This window comes from Cyprinus carpio, chromosome B13, assembly GCF_018340385.1.
Source record: "Cyprinus carpio isolate SPL01 chromosome B13, ASM1834038v1, whole genome shotgun sequence".
In the NCBI taxonomy this organism is placed as follows: domain Eukaryota; kingdom Metazoa; phylum Chordata; class Actinopteri; order Cypriniformes; family Cyprinidae; genus Cyprinus; species Cyprinus carpio.
The window spans coordinates 18,514,439-18,534,195 of record NC_056609.1 but is presented as its reverse complement, the minus strand read 5'-3'; the positions used below and the strand labels follow the sequence as shown (position 1 = coordinate 18,534,195).

General features: G+C 37.3%; 1 protein-coding gene across 5 annotated transcripts in view; it reads left to right on the top strand.

Moving 5' to 3' along the window:
• LOC109112431 (stromal membrane-associated protein 1-like) overlaps positions 1 to 19,757 on the top strand; it is a 102,759-nt gene that overhangs the window by 59,322 nt on the left and 23,680 nt on the right. For 4 of the 5 annotated variants that reach the window (XM_042737019.1, XM_042737020.1, XM_042737018.1 and 1 more), the window contains one exon: positions 18,739 to 18,817. The exons of the other annotated variant lie outside the window; for it this stretch is intronic. In XM_042737019.1, coding sequence (XP_042592953.1) covers positions 18,739 to 18,817 — 79 coding nt within the window. The remainder of the gene's footprint in view (positions 1 to 18,738; positions 18,818 to 19,757) is intronic. 5 annotated transcript variants of the gene reach the window in all.

Genomic DNA, 19,757 nt, shown 5'->3' with positions numbered 1-19,757 from the left:
TTTAATGATGTACCGAAATGAAAATTCTTAGGGAAGACAAGTATGTGCAGTCTGTTTGAAGACAGGAAACGCGTATAAATCAACCACTTGCTGCCATACTAAGAGGAGTATCTTAGTAAATGCAAACACAAACATGCATAAAATATTTACATTACCATTTAGAAGATTGGGCTCAGTAAGATTTTTTTTTTAATGATTTGGAAAGATATCTCTTGTGCTTACAGTAATGTTGGGTTTCTATTTTAATATAGTTTAAAATGCAATTAATTTCTGTGATGTTAATGTAATCAGTTTTCACCAGCCATGCTCCAGTCGTCAATGTCACATCAGGAATCATTCTAATATGCTCATGTGGTGCTCAAGAGACTTTTGTTATGATTATCAATGTTGAAAACAGTTGTGCTGCTTAAAAATAAAGTCTGACCCCAAGCTTTTGAATGGTAGTGCATCTGTTTGTAATATGTAAGAAAAAATACACTGAGGTTGTAATCGTGTTTGTTGTTGTTTAGCTGCAATATAAATATAATTACCTAGTTTTAAGTGACACTGATGTACAGTAACATGTCTCATTAACTGTAAATGATCATTCTTTATAACAAGTTATAGCAATAAATATGATTAAACACGGATATTTTCATTTGCACACTGCTTTTTCTCCATGTCAAATTTTCTGTTATTCATTCTTATAAAGTTGCAGTTTCTTTTTGGCCTTGAAATTATGCTTGTTTTCTCTTTCAACCTTAAGCTAAATTTTCAGCAGCCAAAATATTGAAGGATCCCTGCATGTTAAAATGGAAAAAGTTTCCTTGTAATGATCTATGATTTTGAGCTAAGAGGACAAGTTCTTTTTGTCTGAATTGGTTGATAATTTGACATAATATCGAAACATTAATTTGACAAATCCTTTAAAATTTAAGTATCTAAACGCGATACTTGAATTAAAAATGGTTGTCTGATTTAACTGGGGAATTTTTTTGGGATGGTTAGCAGGTAACTCGTCTCCTCCTCCCAAGAGCATCTTGCTGAGATGTCAAAGGATGATGCTATATCGGTAGGGGTCAGGGATGTATTTTGGATGGCAGATTGGGCATCAGTTTGTGAGATAAACAGGTGAGACCCCATAGTTCAGTGAGTTCAGGGGCTTCAACGCAGTAACATTTACATGGTAATTGAGCAGGACCTGCTGTTGGCATTATGCGTGTGTTTAATTGAATAGTTGATTTTGTGTTAGAGGTACGACCCTGATCGCTGCACTTAATGTAGACACACACGTGCATCTCACTAATACAAGGCTGCATGAGTGTTTCTTGTTTACATTTGTGTGTGTGGTCTGAGCTCTTGATAAGCTCATGTGTAGTACCGGCAGGTGATGTTATTCCTTTGTAGTCTTTGTGAGGTAAAATGCATAATTAATGCAGATGAGATATTTAAAGCTCAAGGCCTGGCACTGACCAGTGTCATGCATATCTTCTTTCTCTCTCTTGCTCGTTCTCTCTTTTTCGTGTACAAGTTTAGGGCAAGATTTGATTTGATTTTATGTATGTATTTATGTATGTATGTATGTATATTTTAATATAAGTCTCTTATGCTCACCAATTTATTTAATGTAAAATATAGTAAAAATAGAAATATTGTGAAATATTATAATTTAAAATAATTAACAATTATATAACATAATAATTAACATTTTTTCCATGTTAATATTTTTTTAATTTATAATTTATTTCTGTTATGACATCTGAATTTTCCACAGACATTACTCCAGTCTTCAGTGTCACATGATCCTTCAGAAATCATTCTAATATGTCAGTTTGGTGCTCAAAAAAGTGTTTCTTTATAGTTGTGTTTCTTAATATTTAAATTGCTTAATTAAAAATTAAGCGGACCCAATAACGTCAATATGGAAACATTTAATGTTTATAATAACTGTGTTTTTTTAACTATAAGCCTGATACTGACACAGAGTTATACATGAATATGATTTGATCCCTGCCTGAACAGAGTTTTATCTATTCATGCATTTGAGCATTGATAAAAGCTAGATGAAGCGCAGTGAAATATAACAAAACACAGATGTCACAAGATGTGCTTTTGAAAGTTGGATTGTATTTAACTTGCATCTCAAAATGTGGGGCTCAGCATAAAATGCTGAAAACCATGAACAGTAAGAACCAGAACCTGCTAAATTTAATGGTGGTGTTCTTTTAATAATGGACATTTCCCAGGTTGAAATAAAGTGATTTCACTTTTGAAATCTATCTTCTGTCTTAAATCATACCAAAGTTTCTCCTCAAACTGTTTTTAGCAAGAAACAAATTGTAGAAACTTACTTTAAAATGAAAGTTACTTGATATTAATTAGTTTATTAAACAGTTGCATAAAAGCAATATCACACTCACAGTCGTGCTGTTGTAATGACCGCCTACAGACAAATCGCAGCCGAACAGCGAGCTAGAGTAAATGCAAATGTTCTCTTCATGAGTTTGGTCTCGCCTGTGTTGCCTCATCAAAATGTTGAGTCATTCTGTCTAAAACTGCCTTGGCTCTCTCCTCTCTCTTCATTTCCCACTCATAGTCTGCATCGGAACGGTAGATGCTGATTCACTCTCCAGCCTGAGGACACCAAATAATAAGAAAGTCGGTCACATGATAAAGGCCGTTCCTCCGTGTACTTCCTGCCTAATCTAGGCTAACAATGACCTTGGGCCTGTGCTTACACCACACATACAGAGATGGGTTTCTGGTTTAGGGATACAGAAAAGATTGAGAAGGGAGAGGTGACTGGGGAGATGGAGAGAGAAATGAGGTTTAGGAAAGATGGAGATAGAGAGAGAGGAAGACAGAACAAAAGGAAATGAAATGAGAGAGAGGGAATTATCAAGGGAGACGGGAGAGAGGTGAGGATGAAAGGAAGGGAAGATGGAGGAGAGGAAGAGGAGATAAAAGACGGAAAAGGTGTGTTGGTGCAGAGAGGGAGATTGACTGGTGGTGTGAGACAGAGCGTGTATGTGTGTGTGAGTGTGTGTGTGTGTGTGTGTGTGTGTGAGTGTGTGTGTGTGTGTGTGTGAAGGCAGTTGTAGATTCTCACTGGGCTGTTCATGCAAGGAATGGGATTTCAGGATTCACTGTCCACTCTGCCTAAAGGCCTGTGTGTGTGTGTGTGTGTGTGTGTGTGTGTGTGTGTGTGTGTGTGTGTGTGTGTGAGAGAGAGAGAGAGAGAGAGAGAGAGAGAGAGAAAGAGAGAGAGAGAGAGAGAGAGAGAGAGAACGTGTTCTTGTGTGTTTCTGGTGTATGTGCAGTATAAAAAATAGCTACAAAAGATCCTGTGGCTCTGTGACTTCACCGGTGGATTTATCAAAGATGGGCGCTGAGGGATTTTTGCCTCCCAGGCCACATTCTCACAGCCTTTCAAAGTCAACATCAAATCTATATTTTTTATTCACATTTATTTAAGGCCTTCTTGTTTTCATTCTGCACAATTCATTTGTTCATATTTCATAGATGACTTTAGCTGACATCACAAGCCAGGAACCCTAAAACACCCTTCAACAATAAACGGTTCATTTCATGGTCAGTCTATTCCCAATGGATAAGATAAAGTCCAATTTTGGTGCTCTTATCAAATGTCCTAATTCAGTCTAAAATAGAACTGCATGATTTTAGGAAAAAATATAATTGCCATTTTTTCCCCCCGATTTTTGCAATTTAATATTAATATTGTTTTAAAAAGATCAGTATCAATATGACTACTATTATTACTAAATAAAAAATTTACCTAAAGATATACAGCTATTATTAATAAATGATAATACAGTATTATACTATACTATAAAATGATAGTGTTATAAAATGTTATTTTACAGTACAACTACTAACAGTTACAATATAACTTATAAATTACAATACTAATATTTATGGCTTTATTTATTTATTTATTTATTTTTTCAGGTTAAACCATTAAAAGTTTGATTGTGAAGCAGCTTTTACTGTGAACTGAGCTGCTCAGAGACACTGAAAACACTGGATCATTAGCTGCATGTGTAAATGAATACAGTGCCTCACTTGACTCTGAAGCATGAATCATATAATTATTTATTTAAATCACAGCCTTTGCGATTTGATAATCTTATATTGCAGTCATATCACGGTGCATATCTGTGCTGCCATAATCTAATATATATCAAATTTTGGAAGTAAGATGTTGACTTTAGACTGTCCCTCTTTAGCTCAGAGTTCTCTGACTCATAATAAATGTTCAGTTGTAAGGACACACGCACACACACGCATAGCTTCTGCTCCTCCCGGCCTCCTCCACACCTGTGCTGTGCCCACCGCTTCCCGTCTGTCGTCTGTTATTTATAGAGCACGACTGACCTCGGATCGGACTGACTAAGCTCAGATTGAAGTTTGTTCTCCCAAGATGAACCTCCGTTAGTCTAGAGTCTGTCTTGGTCTCTTCTCCTTCTTATTCTTTGTGTCACACTGCCAAAAAAATGCTTCTTTTAATCAGTATCTTTGTCCTGTTTTGCAGGAAAATCGTTTAAACATCATTCTAACAAGATAAATGTACTCAAGCAGCTTTTATTTTAATTTTTTGAGAGTGTATATTCAATTGAATTTATTATCTTACTCTTTTTTTTATTTTTTATTATTTATTTGTAGTGTCCAGTGTCTACTGTCTACGTAAACATCATAATAGAAAATCTAGTATTTTCTAGTATCTCTATTAGACTGCATTATTAGTATTGATTTTTTTTTTTTTTTTTTTTTTTTTTTTTTTATATAATAATCTTGTTTAACTATTTCTGGTGGCAAAACTACATTAGCCATGATTCCACCAATCAGACAAACAAAACAATCAACAATTGCAAAACTGATAAATATTATACATTATACAAGTTTTAAATATTTATTTGTTTTCAATATATGCACCATATTTTGCAAATAAATGTACATGTTGTATATATTGTATATACTATATAGTGCATATATATAACATATTTTTCCATCATTTGTAATTTGGTCGTTAAAGTCATTTGCAATTCTATTTGCCCTCATTAAAGCATTTAGTACCATTGTCTTTTGTCTGATTTTCATATTTTGTTGCCTCAGATTCAGTGCCTTCTCTGTGAAGGATGCATGAGTATTCTGAGGTCATCTTATTATGCATAATTGTGCTGCCTACCTTATAGAACAGGCTGATAGCTAGGATTCAAAACAGCAGTCTCTGTTTATGACTGATTGTTTGTGAAAGATTGTTCATGAGCAGTTAATGTTCTTCTCAGTTTGGAGGTTTTGTGTGTTTGATCTACACAGCTATGAGTTGTTTGATTTCCCCACACAGATGTATCATTTGAAGAATACATTCCAGATTTCATAAAGATGCGAGCGTGTTTGTGTGCACGAGATCTCAGCTAATCAGTGTGCGCCGTTGGAGAGGAAGTTTCCGCGGTGATGGAGGCGTGCATCAGATGCTGGACTGTATCGGCAGCTTGCGGTTAATGGAGAGCGGTGGAGTCCCTGATGGGAGGTGGAATAATGTCCCTTGATTTGGACAGCCAATCGAGGGGAGGAGGAAGTGAGAGAAAGTCTTTATTTTAAATATATAAAGGAGATAGAAATAGCATCAGACAATAAACAGATTAGAAGAAAGATTTACAGAGGCACTGGAAATGACGAGATGAATTTTATATGGAGTGAAATAAAGAAATGAACGATGGAGGAGAGAGGTGGGGGTGGGGGGGTGTTTCAGTCGCCCTGCAGGAGGTGGAAAATGCAGTGATTTGCTGTGGTGCTGTAAGTTAGCACACTCGGGCCTGGCAGAGTAAGTGTTGCTTGTGTTAAGATGTTTTTTCTGCAGTGTCAAAGCACAAAGAACACAAATACATATGCCATACGTGCATTAATGTACCATAACACCTTTAATTAGACCCTCTTCGCACTTTCAGTGTACATGCAATGCAGTATTTTCTGTGGAATTGTACATAGAAAATGTCCCTTTTAAAAGTCTTTGTGTAATAAGCGTTCTGGTTTGCTGACATGTCTATGGAGAGCGGGTTGTTTAGTTGGATCTTAGTGGCAGAAGTGTAGCGAAGCGGCTAACATTGTTTACAGCACCTTTAACTTCCATAATATTACACATTTGAGTAAATCAGAAATTCAACAGAAAATGACAAATGTTATCCATTGGGATTTGATTGGATTGTGGATGTTAGTCTGTGGTGGTGTTGTGATGATTACGAAGGCAAGCATCACTGTCATTATTCTTCATATACTAAGGGTTAGGTACTGTATGTGAATAGCTACACTACCGTTCAAAAGTCTGAGGTCAGTGGGATTTTCTTTTCTTAAAAGAAATCAATACTTTTTTCAGCAACAACACATTCAATTGATCAAAAGTGACATTAAAGACATTTCAGAAGATTTATATTTCAAAGAAACGCTGTTCTTTTGAACCTTCGATTCATCAAAGAATTCTGAGGGGGAAAAAGTATCTCACTTTGACCGTAATAAAAAATGTTTCTTGAGCACCAGATCAGCATATAAGAATGATTTTGGATCGATCGTGTGACTCTGAACACATTTTTAACAGTTTTTAATCATTGAAAGGCAGCTCTGGTAAGCATAACAGACTTGTTTCAAAAACATAAAAAAAATAGTTTCTTGCCATGAAATCTGTTGAAACCGTTGTTTTGTAGACACACTGAGATGCTCTCTTATATACATGCTCAGTTTCATAACTATACAGTGATATATGTGGCTTTGTGGTTTTGTAACATATTCAGACAGTGGCCGCAACAATTATCACCTGCGGTTTAGTGGAAGCCCTTCAACACAGGAGAGCCCTGCAGCACCTTTAGGCTTTATCGTATTCACGTTACATTAGCGAGAGAAACACAGATCCAAAGAGCGAACCATTTCTCCATTTTATGCATGTTTCTGTTCATTCATGGGTGTTTTCCTTGCTTTGTGATTCCAGCTGTGTTAAAGGCTTTGGAGTTCGGGTTGAGTATATGTTCTTGTTTGAATAAATAAAATTGTGTTACTGTATCAATTGTGTAAAATGTTATAAAAAAAATACGTTTTCCAGACTGAAGAAATCATTAAAGTCACATGGATGTACAAACTTTGTAAAGGAACCCATTTAAATCTCAGTTTTCTCAGTGTCCTTTAAAAGGCTCTAAGTTATACCAGATGTTAAGCTGAAACCAATATTGAGTCAAAATTATTTTCCGTGCTTATCAACTGCAGACACAGATGCTGTCGGCAGAGCTTTAAGGGGTAGTTCACCAAAATTTGGTCATATTTACTCTAAACCTGTATGCCTTTATTTTGTGAAACACAAAAGATGATATTATGGGGAAAAATATATATATATATTCTCCAAAATATAGTACGGTTACTCTAGTGCTTTACACCCCTGGTGTGTGTTTGTTACCCGTGAGGCTGCAGCAAGTGTGTGACTTGGAAAGGAGTGTAGCGTATTAGTCAACAAACTACGTGTGAGCCAGTAAACGTATAGATCAGAGCTTGTCAGTGCGCACCGTGCACTGCATATTGCAGGAGCATAAATCAGAGGTAGACATGATAACACCGAACTCAAGATAACACCGCACACAGCCATACCACAGCAGAGATATGAGGCGCTGAAAGGCCCGTCTTCATTTCTTGATTCGTTTTGGACCATGTAGGCTGCTGCTGTTGTTTAAACCCTGTGCTGGTTTTGAAATTTGTGAAAGTTCACATTATTGTTATATTGAATATTTAGTTTGTGTTTCAGAACTCATTTTGTGCGCCCACTCATTGAGAATCCATGCGTTTGTGAGTTTCTCTGAGTCTTGAGTGCTCCATATTGCAGTTTATTTTGGCCAAGAACCACCCACTTATACAGGAAAAGACCGCCTGACCAATATCTAGAGCAACCAACCATAATAAATTAGTTTTTTACTTGCCTTTTACGGGTGGTTTTATCTGAAATATCACCTATAGCACCAATTCAAGATTTTGCACAGTGACATTTTATTTTAAGGTCCAATTCTCGCTATTAACAAACCATTAACTATGACTTTTGCCTCAGTAAACTTCTAATTTGCTGCTTATAAGTAAGGTAGTTGTTATGTTTAGGTATTGGGTAGAATTAGGAATGTAGAATATGGTCTTGCAGAATATGTGCTTAATAAGTACTGATGAACAGCCAATAAATTAAAATAAGGGATGCTAATAAGTGAGAATTGGTCCCTAATATAACTAATATTTCAATGGAAAGTTTTATTGTAAGGAAACTGATAGATTAGTTAAAAATTTTGCTTATGTATCTGTGTGTGAATTGACATTGACAAGGATGCGCTGTTTCTACTGTACGTGTATTTAGCTTTCATTTGAAATATAACAGCGCATCCTTGTGGCGCGGATGTTACAGAAGAGCATACACAGCATACGGTGATAAGGACAGACACAGAGGAGACCGTTGACAAAGGAATTATTGAATAAAGTCGTTATTTTTGTTTTGATTGCACGTCTGATGGCAGATGGGGTATTCTGACAACGTCTTTCATACCTTTTCTGGACCTTGACACTGTTATTTACTTGGCAGTCTAAGGGACAGTCTCAAGCCTCCAGGTTTTCATCCAAAATATCTTAAATTGTGTTCCAAAGACGAACAGAGCTTTCACGGGTCTGGAACGACATGGGGTAAGTGATTAATGACAAAATTTTCATTTTGGGGTGGAGTATCTCTTTAACTATCACATTGATGATGCACAGGAGACTATGAACAATGCAGTGGTACCCATTATCCACTAGCTGCTTATTACAGTCTGTAATACAGTGTTAAATCGGTTCTTCTTTCCCCCAGCACCAGCTTCATCTCTGCCTCCACCTTTCAACAACACATCTGCCTCCGGCCCCCACCGTTGGCAGCCCTAATGCGACAAGAGCCACGTGTATGAAGCGAGAGAGTGAAGGGCGCCCTAAATGAGCAGTGTCCTCTGACAAACAACACTCCTCACCTTAACTAGATATCTCCCTCCCTCCCCCACCATCCGCTCATTCACCCTGCAGGGACCCAGTTTAGTTTCACACCACTCGCAATTGCATGCACACGCACACCTGCAAACAGCCGATCGATAGCGGTGCCGCAGGGAGTCTGATCAATATTGGCTGAATTTGGAGCAGCGGGAGAGCGACAAACTAGCCGAGACCGTTTCCTGGCGTACATCAAGGGAGCCCACATGGCTTACTCTGTCTGAAATGTGTTGTTGTATGATGCATTTGCGTTACATTCATTTGCATCTTTAAGCATACAAGAGCTCTCATGAAATCCACTAGCGTCCACTTACACAGACACAGTGTTCATTAAAGGTGTTGGATGCAGAACTGAAGCACAAAGATGTTTTCAAGAAAATCAAACCATGGTGGGTTTGAAGCCTCGTTTCAAAACCTGCCGCTGGAGGCGGAATATTAGCGAGGTTTCAGAGTAACAAAAGCATGAAGGCACTATGTGAGAATCATAATTAGATCTGCAGCGTTCGGTTAGGAAATGAGAGCTAAGATTTCTCAAGCTCTATGGAGTTCTTTATGATAAAGATAAGCATTTATGAAAAGTCTTAATTAAAAGTTTATTGCCAACGGACAGGTGATGCGGATGTTGCCTTTATGCGTCTGTTTGTGTGAGGCGAGGGGAGCAAGATAAGATCTCAGAAACCTGACTAGGATGTTGCACGGCCATATTTGAATATGTCTGAATGCACACTTAAAGACATGTTGTTACGATTCCCGATTTGGTCAGAAAAGACCCCCTCCTGAGTGGCAGGAACCGAGGCCTGTGAAAATGGCAAATCCAATTACTTTATGCAAAGTGAGATTGGTTGTATTTTTATTAAGAACAAAATAAAACTTGCGTTCAAATCTATTAATGGCAACTCGTATGCAAATAGCAGATTGCTTTGATGTGGCGAGAGCAAACGAGTCAGAGGCGACTCGACAGAAAATGCATCTGAAAGTGCCTCTGAAAGCCAGCGAAGAACTTCTAAGAGCCTTTTTTCTTTTAATTGTATCACCGTCTCACTCACCCCCTCCCACTGCTATCTCCCATCATTTCTTTCTTTTAATAAGCCATCATTTAGCAAGTCTGACTGCGTCCTCAAACGTGTTTTGCATTGATCTCTGGGCCTGTGGCCTGCCTGTCTGCGTCACAGCAGACCCTAGAAAAGGGTCATCTCCCATAACACCAGCTATGCCTAATGAAATCTCTTCCCCTTCTGACCCACAGCCTGATGAGAAATTTGTGCCAAGAACCTTTAGTGTTTTGCATAAATTACATGTGAAGTGTGTATTTTTTTATTTTTTTTTTGTGAAATTCTTTTTCCTGTCCTTGGCCAGTGTGGAGAGACTGATATGTTATATGTTGACTTCCCAAATTTTTGAGACATCTGACATGTCAACTTATGGTAAATGCTAGGTATTGATACACATTTTCAGTAGGCTTAAAAAAGCCAACTGAAAGCCACTTTTACAAGCCATTTGAAAGCGAAGAAAAGAGGGAAACTCTGATGAACTAACACCCCCCACCCCAACGGTGATACCAGTATTACTGGTGTTGTCACATGTCGATTAACCAGTGGGGAAATTTTCTCACTGTCAGAACCCTAATTTTCAGTTGCCGTGGTTTACTGAATTCCCTGTAGCATCCCTCGATTGCACACTTCAAAATCTCATCTGTAGAATGTCATCCATGTTCTTTTCACCTACTGTTTTCTGAATGCTGCAAATTTGACCATACTAGTAATTTCACATACAAAGTTTTTACATAATGTTTGAGAAATAGCATTTTCTATTTTATTTATTTTTATTATTATTTATTTTCTATTCTAATGAAAGATCATCTAAGAATCAATATCATGGTTGTTCAAATTTAATACTTAAATGTCCTACTTCTTTTACTTGTTTATTCATCAGAAAATCAATATATTTTACCCAGCCCTAGTGGCCATAGAGCTGAAAATGGATACAGTTTCTTTGTAATTTTGTTTGGTGCTTCTAGTGACAGAAAAATCACACACAATTCACCTTCAGAATTGCTATTAAACTCAGTTTATGCATTTCTCTCTGTTTATTTGGTCACCTCTACGAGTTTGAGACTTCTCTGTGCGGCTGTGCGTGACGTGGCTATAGATCCAGTTTGTATACGAGACAGTAAAATTGTAATTTGCTGCCTGGTGATTCACATTTCTTTTATTATTAATGAACTTGCCGTAAAGTTATGAATGCTTTGATTCTATGTGGCATTGTTTCATTGTGTGGGAGGGGAAAAAAACAGAAAGGTGAAAGAAAAACTGTTTTCAGAGCACCACTTCAGCTTTCTTCTCTCATCTTTGGCTGAAGGGTTGTTCTCCCCATCCCCTCCCCCCTCCTCATCTTCCCCATTTATACCGTCAGACCCTGCAAGCTGAACATTGCATTTGACCTTTGCAAAAACAATTTGGAAAGCGTGAGGATCCAGTAGGCGTGAAAATGACTGTGTGGTTAGAAGCTTGGAGTGGAGAGACTGTAACTCCCACCCTGTGTGTGAGTGTGTGTGTGTGTGTGTGTGTGTGTGTGTGTGTGTGTGTGTGTCCGTCTGTGCTGAGATTGAGGCCTAACCACCATATTGACTTGAGGCTTGAGGTGCAAGTGAAGTGGCTCTGGGGGTTCAGACAGCCCTCACTGAGCTTTATATATACTGCAGCGAGGGCATCATCATTAACCTCAACATCTCAGCCCATCCACTCAGAATTCACATTAGCTGATATACAGGCCAGAGTGATGTCAAGATAAAAGGTGAGGGAGAGAGCGAGGACAGGGGGGTTTTCTGGGAAGATGAGGGTGCAGGCAACCTTTAGAGAATGAGATCACACAGCAGGAGGGCCGTGATAACATACACACTCACTCACACACCTGCAATTCAGAGGATGCGCCGCAAATAATCATCATCCGTCACTTTGACAGACTGGGTTGTAAATTTTCCGTCATGCTCCATTGTTATTTTCATTTTCCTGAGAATGATATAGATGTATGGCATTCCGTTTATATGTGCACATTTGTACTTGACATACCCAATACGAACATTTTCAATAATTAATAATGACAAGACGTAGCCTATGCGCGCAACAACCCATACCTTCTTCTCTGGGTAGTTAACCTTGTAGTTAACCTAGCTGTCATGTACTCTACTGTTAAAAAGTTTGGGGTCAGTTAGATTTTTTTTGTAAAACATTATTAGTTTTATTCAGCTGGGAACAATACATTAAATGCATTACACACATTAAAGTAGATTTTCCATTGTTGCAAAAGATTTCAAATAAATGCTGTGCTATTAAAATTTCTATTTATCGAAGAATCCAGGAAAAAAAAAAAAAAAACATTTTGCGGAAAAATATTAAGCAACACAACCATTTTCAACATTGATAATAATAGGAAAATGTTTCTTGAGCAGCAAATCAGTATATGATCAGAATGATTTCTGGATGATCATGTGACACTGAAAACTGGATTAATGATGCTGAAAATTCAGCTTTGCATCACAGGAATAAAATATTTCAGAATGTAGGCCTATTAAAATAGAAAACAGTGTATAAATGCAATTTGTGCTATACCAGTTATAATTTAAGTCTGTATGATTTCATTTAGGTCTATAACTAGGCATCACATAATGGAGGCTATATTTGAAGTTCATAAGTATTTATAGAATTAAAATCAAGCATTTCTATAAATCTGACTTTATTAATTTAAGCGCAAAACCAAAATATTGTGAAAGTAAAAAAAAACTTCCCATTTTTCAAATTGCATGTTATTGTTCAGTAAAATTTTTGTCTTTTCAATATGGCATTTACTGCAGAAATTCTGTTCTCATCAAGTACTGTAGCTTTGCAATATGTTTCAGTTTAAATATTTAAAAATCCCTAAAAACAAGATGAATTTGCCTGTGAAGCAAAACTGCATAAGAAATTAAGACTTTCTTTCAGTGAATGTATCTGTAATATGAGTGTATTTTAATATTTGTCACTTGTTTGAAGAAAGTTAAAATAAGTCAAAAGACAAAATTCACTTTTTATTGAAGATACATGCTCTGAAATCTAAATCTTATGCAGTGTTGCAGCTCCAGTAAATTTGAGACGAAAAAAAAAAACAAGACAAAGCAGACTCTTCTAAACTCATTAAGAAGTCAGTTTTTGTGGTGTTAATTTCACAAGAAAGATTTCACTTTTAACAAGATATTTGAACTTTACCAAGTGCTGTGTTACAGGTTCTTGGCTTTTTTTCTTTTATTTATGTTTGGAAAGGGACTGTGCACAATAAATGTACAAGTTTCCAATTAATGTATTGAACCAGATTTAGCCAATGGCAAATTTTCATTCATTGAGCATTATCTCATGAATTCCACTAAGAATCTCTCATTTCTCTCGTCAAATCCTCACTCACATCTATTTTTGTTGTGGCACTTTTTTTTGTCCTGCTTGCTTCAATTCATCTCCCTATTAGCCTCCTTTACTGTGGCATTTTTCTTTCTAAAATAGAAAAATGCAATAGACTAGATGTCTTATTTTTTATGTCAAAATAGCTGATGCAATTATTTGTATGGCATGGCAGAAAACTTATGATTAATGCAACATCTGCTACAATTTCACACTTTTTAATACAGGGACAGATATATCTTGTTCCACTGCTTTCCTCCATCATAGCACTGAATGTTTGTGCACTGTTACTTTTTTGCCACCACCTTCCTCTTCCTGCTACGCTTTTGCCTGACTGTCAGAAGAATTAAGTGCAGCTGCCATAAAAAAAAAATGTTTCTGTCTGGCAACTTAGGGTTTTGACCCCTCAAAGTTGGTTTCCGTAGCTTTCACAAAAGCACAGTGTCTAGGGAGGAACACAGTGTGTGTGTGTGTGTATGTAGACAGGCAAGCGTGGAAGTATCAGCGCGGCGGATTCTCTTCAGTGTGATGTGCGTTGACAGTTTGTGACGGGCCAGAAGCTCTGCCCAGAAGCCCCTCCAGTACATCATTCACAGAAGTGAACCCTCGCACCAGTCTTCCCTCTCCCTAGCCACACTATTGTTGATCTGTTGAATTTTCATGCCCGTCCATCCCCTCTAATACTAACAAAGGCTTACGACTGAAAAAGGCCCACTACCCAACACATGCATAATACAGATTACAGTGGTCATGTTTACTGTGAAATTTTTGAAAACGCTCGCTCACACATCCATACATATGCAATACATTGCATGGGCTTGCAGCACATAAACAAGCTTGGTTTTCTTCATCTTTTCCTCTTCATCTCTTATCCATCGCTTCAGGCCATCAGCAGGCCCACAGATTTACTCTGAATTGTAATGCTTGTCATTCACAAAATTTTACACATTCCCTGCCTCTTACAGATTCATTTATTCAATATTTTGCCCAGTCTCATTATGATTATGCCAGTGTTAATTTAGTTAATGAAACTACAGATAAAAATGTTTTTGTGTAGTTCTATAAATTTTGTTTCTATTTATATATTTATATTTATATTTTCCAATCCTTTTTGTTTTTGTCAATATTATATTTTTTATTTATATACAAATATTTTAGACTGTCAGTATTTTTTTTAGAAAAATACAAAGAATTTATTCAAATAATCCAGTCATAGTTTGCTGTGACCTGACCCACTTGAATGTATTTTAGTTAGTGTTCAACAGCTAATAATATATATATATATATATATATATATATATATATATATATATATATATATATATATTTGAAATGTTATTTTCTATTAATCACAATGAATGAAAAAGATGTGATGCAAAAACAAAAAGGACATATTTTGGTTTAAATACAAACAAACAAAGTTTTTTTTGTTAGTATTTGTTTGTTCTTTTAGTGTAAAAACTGACATAGCTCTCGGCTCCAAATAAGAGTATACAGCTCGGATGTTTCAAACATGCAACCGTGTTCTGAAAAATCTATGCAGAAAAAGCAAAAAATGTCCCTAAGTTGAGTCTTGGCCTTACAATCCATCTATCATTTGTCCTGTATCTCCAAGTTTTCGAGCTTCAGCTGCATGGAGCTTCAGCGCTGCTCTTGTGCTGCAGGAAGTCCGGACTCAGAGAGAGCGTGTGGATTAACAGCTGATTAAAGTGGAATTTGAAGAAAGTAATCAGTGATGTAAGTGCCTGTGCTGATTACGAGCCGAAGACTCCTCAGGCCACCCCAGTTTAGATCCCTGATAAGCACAATGATGAACTATAATTAATGATAAGCATATAAAATGATAACTGAGTCTTGTTTTCTCCCCCCATGGCACAGACCTGAGTCTCTTCATTCTGTGCATCTGTTGGCAGATGTTGCCACGCTTCCATTAACCGCTGGCTGGGGTTTGTACTGCTTTAATTACTGGAAACTGAATGAGTTTGACTGCTTCTCATGTTCTGTAACGGATTTAATTTATTACATCCACCTTTAGTTTTTGCCAACGAAAGCCCATAACGCTGCTCAGTCAGTCAGATTAGAAGTTTGGCACTAATTGTTGTAAAATGTTGAATAGGTTTGGATTATTTGTTATTGAGTGTGCCAGTGGGAACAGGTCTGACTAGCCTTCAGAGCACTTCCGGTAGATTTTCTCACTTATCTTTCTTTTTCCCGTTATGGTTTCACTAATAATTAATGCCTCCGTTAAGTGAGGACTTTGTCCTGGTCTGTGAGTGTGTAAAGGAACTGTGCTACAGGAAGTGGCATATGCCCACTCATAAGCTCAAGAACACACTGTGCTTTCAGCAGAGCGTTTCCTTCCACTATTATTATTTCTGTGCCGCAGAAGGAGAGCAGAACATCTCTTCCTTTCCTCCTCAAGATACCAGATACCCTTCTCTCCACATTTCCTTTTATTTTATCTTAATCATTTGTAATCTTGAGTTTAATGTTTTTTTTTTCTTAATTTTTTTTATTTCACAGACAAGAAAACGCTATGTAGGTATTTTGTTTGTTTACAGTATGCTGTGCTGTATTGTTTTGTGTCTTGTCCATTTTGTTGGATCCCTTACAATATTGTACCATTTAAACCATTGTTTCTTTCAGTAGTTTTGAATTTTACTTTTACGTTTTGTATTTTAACTTTATTTAACTTGACATTAATAATTTTGTTCTTATTATTTTGCGCATTTATTTCTTTTTATTTATATTTATTTTTCTTCCATTTCACTATATTTCTGTATGTTGTGTTCAACTCAGTTTGGTCTTTTACATGTCTGCCTTCTTGATAATCACCCTTCCACAGTTTAATAAACTACATTGATCATTTCTTGGTCTTTCAACATCTGCAAAAATAACATAACAGTCCATTAATGATTACAAAATAGGTGACAGACTCATATCTCCATCTCTGATATTTATAGCTGAAATGCATGAAGTTGTGAGTTTGTTCAGTTTTGCATCAGTCCAGAATGAAGTGTAAAACCAGTGTCCCTGTTCATAGCGCCTGAGCACACATGAGCATCTCCCTCTGATCCTGTTTGCATGGCTGCGGCCGCGTTGAGTGTGAGGGAATCTGACCCAAATGGAATTATTCTTCCATCAAAGGGAAGTATTCATGAATTAGAAATGACCTTGATTGGAGAGGCCCCAGAGACAGAACGCCACAGTTCAAGCAATTTCACACCCGTTCACTGAACGGCTTTCGAGAGTGACGGATGCAGTGAGGAAAGGCTGAGAGAGAGGATGAGATGGACTGAAAGAGGTCTTGAAGAAGTAAAGAAGGAAATATGTGTGTAAATAAAAGCATAGCATGAAGAAAAAGCAGAAAGCTGTAGTCAAATTGTGCATCAGTTAGTATGGTTTGTATATTATTATAGCTTTATTCATATTTTGATATTTAATAATATTTGATGTATTTAAATATTTGATATTTATTAATATTAGCTTTTATTTTCATTGTTATATTTAAATTTCAGTTTAGTAGTATTTAGTACTTTAAATTAATTTTAAATATTTTTGGGGGGTTAAATAATTCAACTCATTTTGGCCTGCTCACCTCATTAATATAAAAGACTTTAAAAATTAAATTCGTCCCTTGAGGCTAAAGGGACCCTTGATGTGTGGCTCCTGATCTTCCCAAAGTTGACTCTCCCTGTTTTCACAAGGTGTGATGTGTGTGCCATAAGCCTTTGTATTTCAGTTTATTTGTCTTGTGAATGTTTTGTTTGTTTGTCTCAGCCTGTCGTGTTTCCATCATCTGAAGCACAAATACATTCTTGAAGGATTTCGTCTTCGAAGTCGTCTTCAAAGTCTGCGTGTGTCAAAGTCAACAAATAGTAGCGCACCTAAGCCCTCAATTCATACATAATTTAACCAAAGCCAACCATTCTAAGATTATGGATTTCAATCATAGAGGCAAATAAAAGTTGTGCATCTTTTTTTTTTTTGGTAAGGGCAGCTGTACATCACATTCCTGCCTATGTGTGTCTCTGCTTGTGTGCTACAATAAAAAAGGTCACAAGTGAAAGACTTGGCCTTGTACACAAAAGCTGACATGCAAGGCTGGAGAAGCTTTTCATCACTAAAAGATTAAGATTCAATTCACTTTAATTCAATTTCCAACCTTTTCTCAAGAGTTTAGGGCCTAGTGATGTACTGTATAAAACACCCTTCTGATAGCTTTCATAATTCGGGAGCTTGTAAAATTATGAACGATCAATGTCATTTCTCATCAGAAATTGCATTTGATGGCTTTGGAATCAGTAAAAGCGTTTTTTCATTAGGCAACTATTTATTTTTTTACCCCACAGTTGAATGGACCCGAGTCTCAAGCTCACTGGAGAGCAGCAAATTTCTTTTTCCCATTTAATCCTCTACCCACGATGCACCTGGCTTGACACTTCACCACAAACCCTGCCTGCAGATCCTCATTAAAGTGCTTGTGTCAGTTCTGTCCCGCTTTTCAATCGCTCAAATCCAATTTTTGCCAAGAACAATTGCGCAATGATGACGTTAAGTGACACATCCAGACAAATTCGCATTTATCATTCTCTTTTATTGTGCTAATAAGGCAGATGTCAGACACTGGTGGTTTTATTCAGATTCGACAGTACAATCTGGCTGGGTTTGTGTTTGTTCCGAGGCGTTATGCCCTTTTGTTACCTTCTGTCTTGCCAGTCTTTTTGGGAAAAGCGCAACCAAGTGCTGTCCTCTTGAGTTTGCTTGTGTGTTAGTGTAAATGTGTTTTTTGTGTAGGATGAGGTTTTAAAAGGCCTCCGTCTGGCTTTGATCCAGGCTTTAACCCAGAGCCCATCGATCGGCCATTCAGACCAGATTACGGTTCTTCTTCTCAGCCCTAGATGCTTCTTTTTGCCCGTCACAAATCACAGGCCTCAAGAGCGCCTTTGAACTGCATCTCCAAAGTGGCATGGTCAGTCAACACCTGTGAGGTGCAGTCGGGCATCAGTCTGTGAACAAAGCTATTTCGGCACCACGTTGCATTATCTATTCATACAATTTGCAGCGCAGGATGTTCAGAGCTGTCAAAGTGCCTGACTAGCAAAGATAAAACACAGAAGCTATGTATTCATAGCATCTGAAGGCTGTTTTTGTGAAGAACAACATTCGAATCAGAACAACAACTGGTGGCCTATTACGCTGATGCTCGCATTCAGAATTGTGATCCCAAAAATGCTTTTCACTAACACTATCTCCTTTCTTTCTTTTTTGTCTCCCTTCAACCCAGAAAAGAGAGGACAACCATACAGATTCCAGAATCAGTCCTAAGAAGAGTGCGGAGCCCGCCATCGACCTGTTAGGCCTTGGTGAGACATGAATAATTGATTACTCATCTCGTTGCCAATCAGGGAATCTGAAATGTGTAAGATAGGCTGGAACCCAAAGACTTCAAGGCCATTTTACACCAAAAAAAAAAATTTAATTGGTGGGAGGTAGTGGAATGGAAGCGGAATTTTTGCACTTAACGTGTGTCATTGACTGTTAACTGATTTTACAGATGTGATTTTACACACAAATCAATACAATGATATTGACGATAGCTGATGCCATTGATGAATTCAAAATTATATTTGGCTTGTTTTCCTTTTAATATATAACTATAAACTGGAGCAAGGGGAGTAAAGGTGCTGTGGGTGCTGCAGCAAAAATAGTAAAAATGTAAAAAAGTAAAAAAAAAAATAAAAAAAAATTAAATGTAAAAGTTTTGTTTTTTTCTTTCTATCGTAAACATATCGTTAAAAGTTGATTAATATAAAATGATTTGCAGCTTCATCTTATCTTGCTCTCTTTTATGTTAAACTGACGCTTCGCGCTCTGCTTCTGTCAACAGTAAACCCCACCTCCTTTGATTTGATTGGCTATCTCAGTAATTTTGACATTGAGAGAAGTTATTACCTCAAAATGTAAGTCAGTATGCAGTTTTTCCTAATGCTCGCGTGCCACCAATTATCCCTCTGCGTGCCACTGTTGGCATGTGGCCGTTGGTTGCCGACCCCTGATCTAGAGAAATCTTGCCTTTTTTTCTCTCTCTTTATTTTTTACTAGTCCAGCAAGTAGTCAGAGAACAGTTCCAAGACAATGTGTTGCTGTACACCAGAGTGACATGTTTTAAAGTCTGTGTTAAGGCTCAGATGTCAGTAACACACACTGACTGCTATTACTGTCTGGATGAAAGTTCAGGGAAGCACACTGCTTTCAGTGCTGGCGGTATTGATCAGGCCAGCAACTCGAGCCCTTGAGATGACC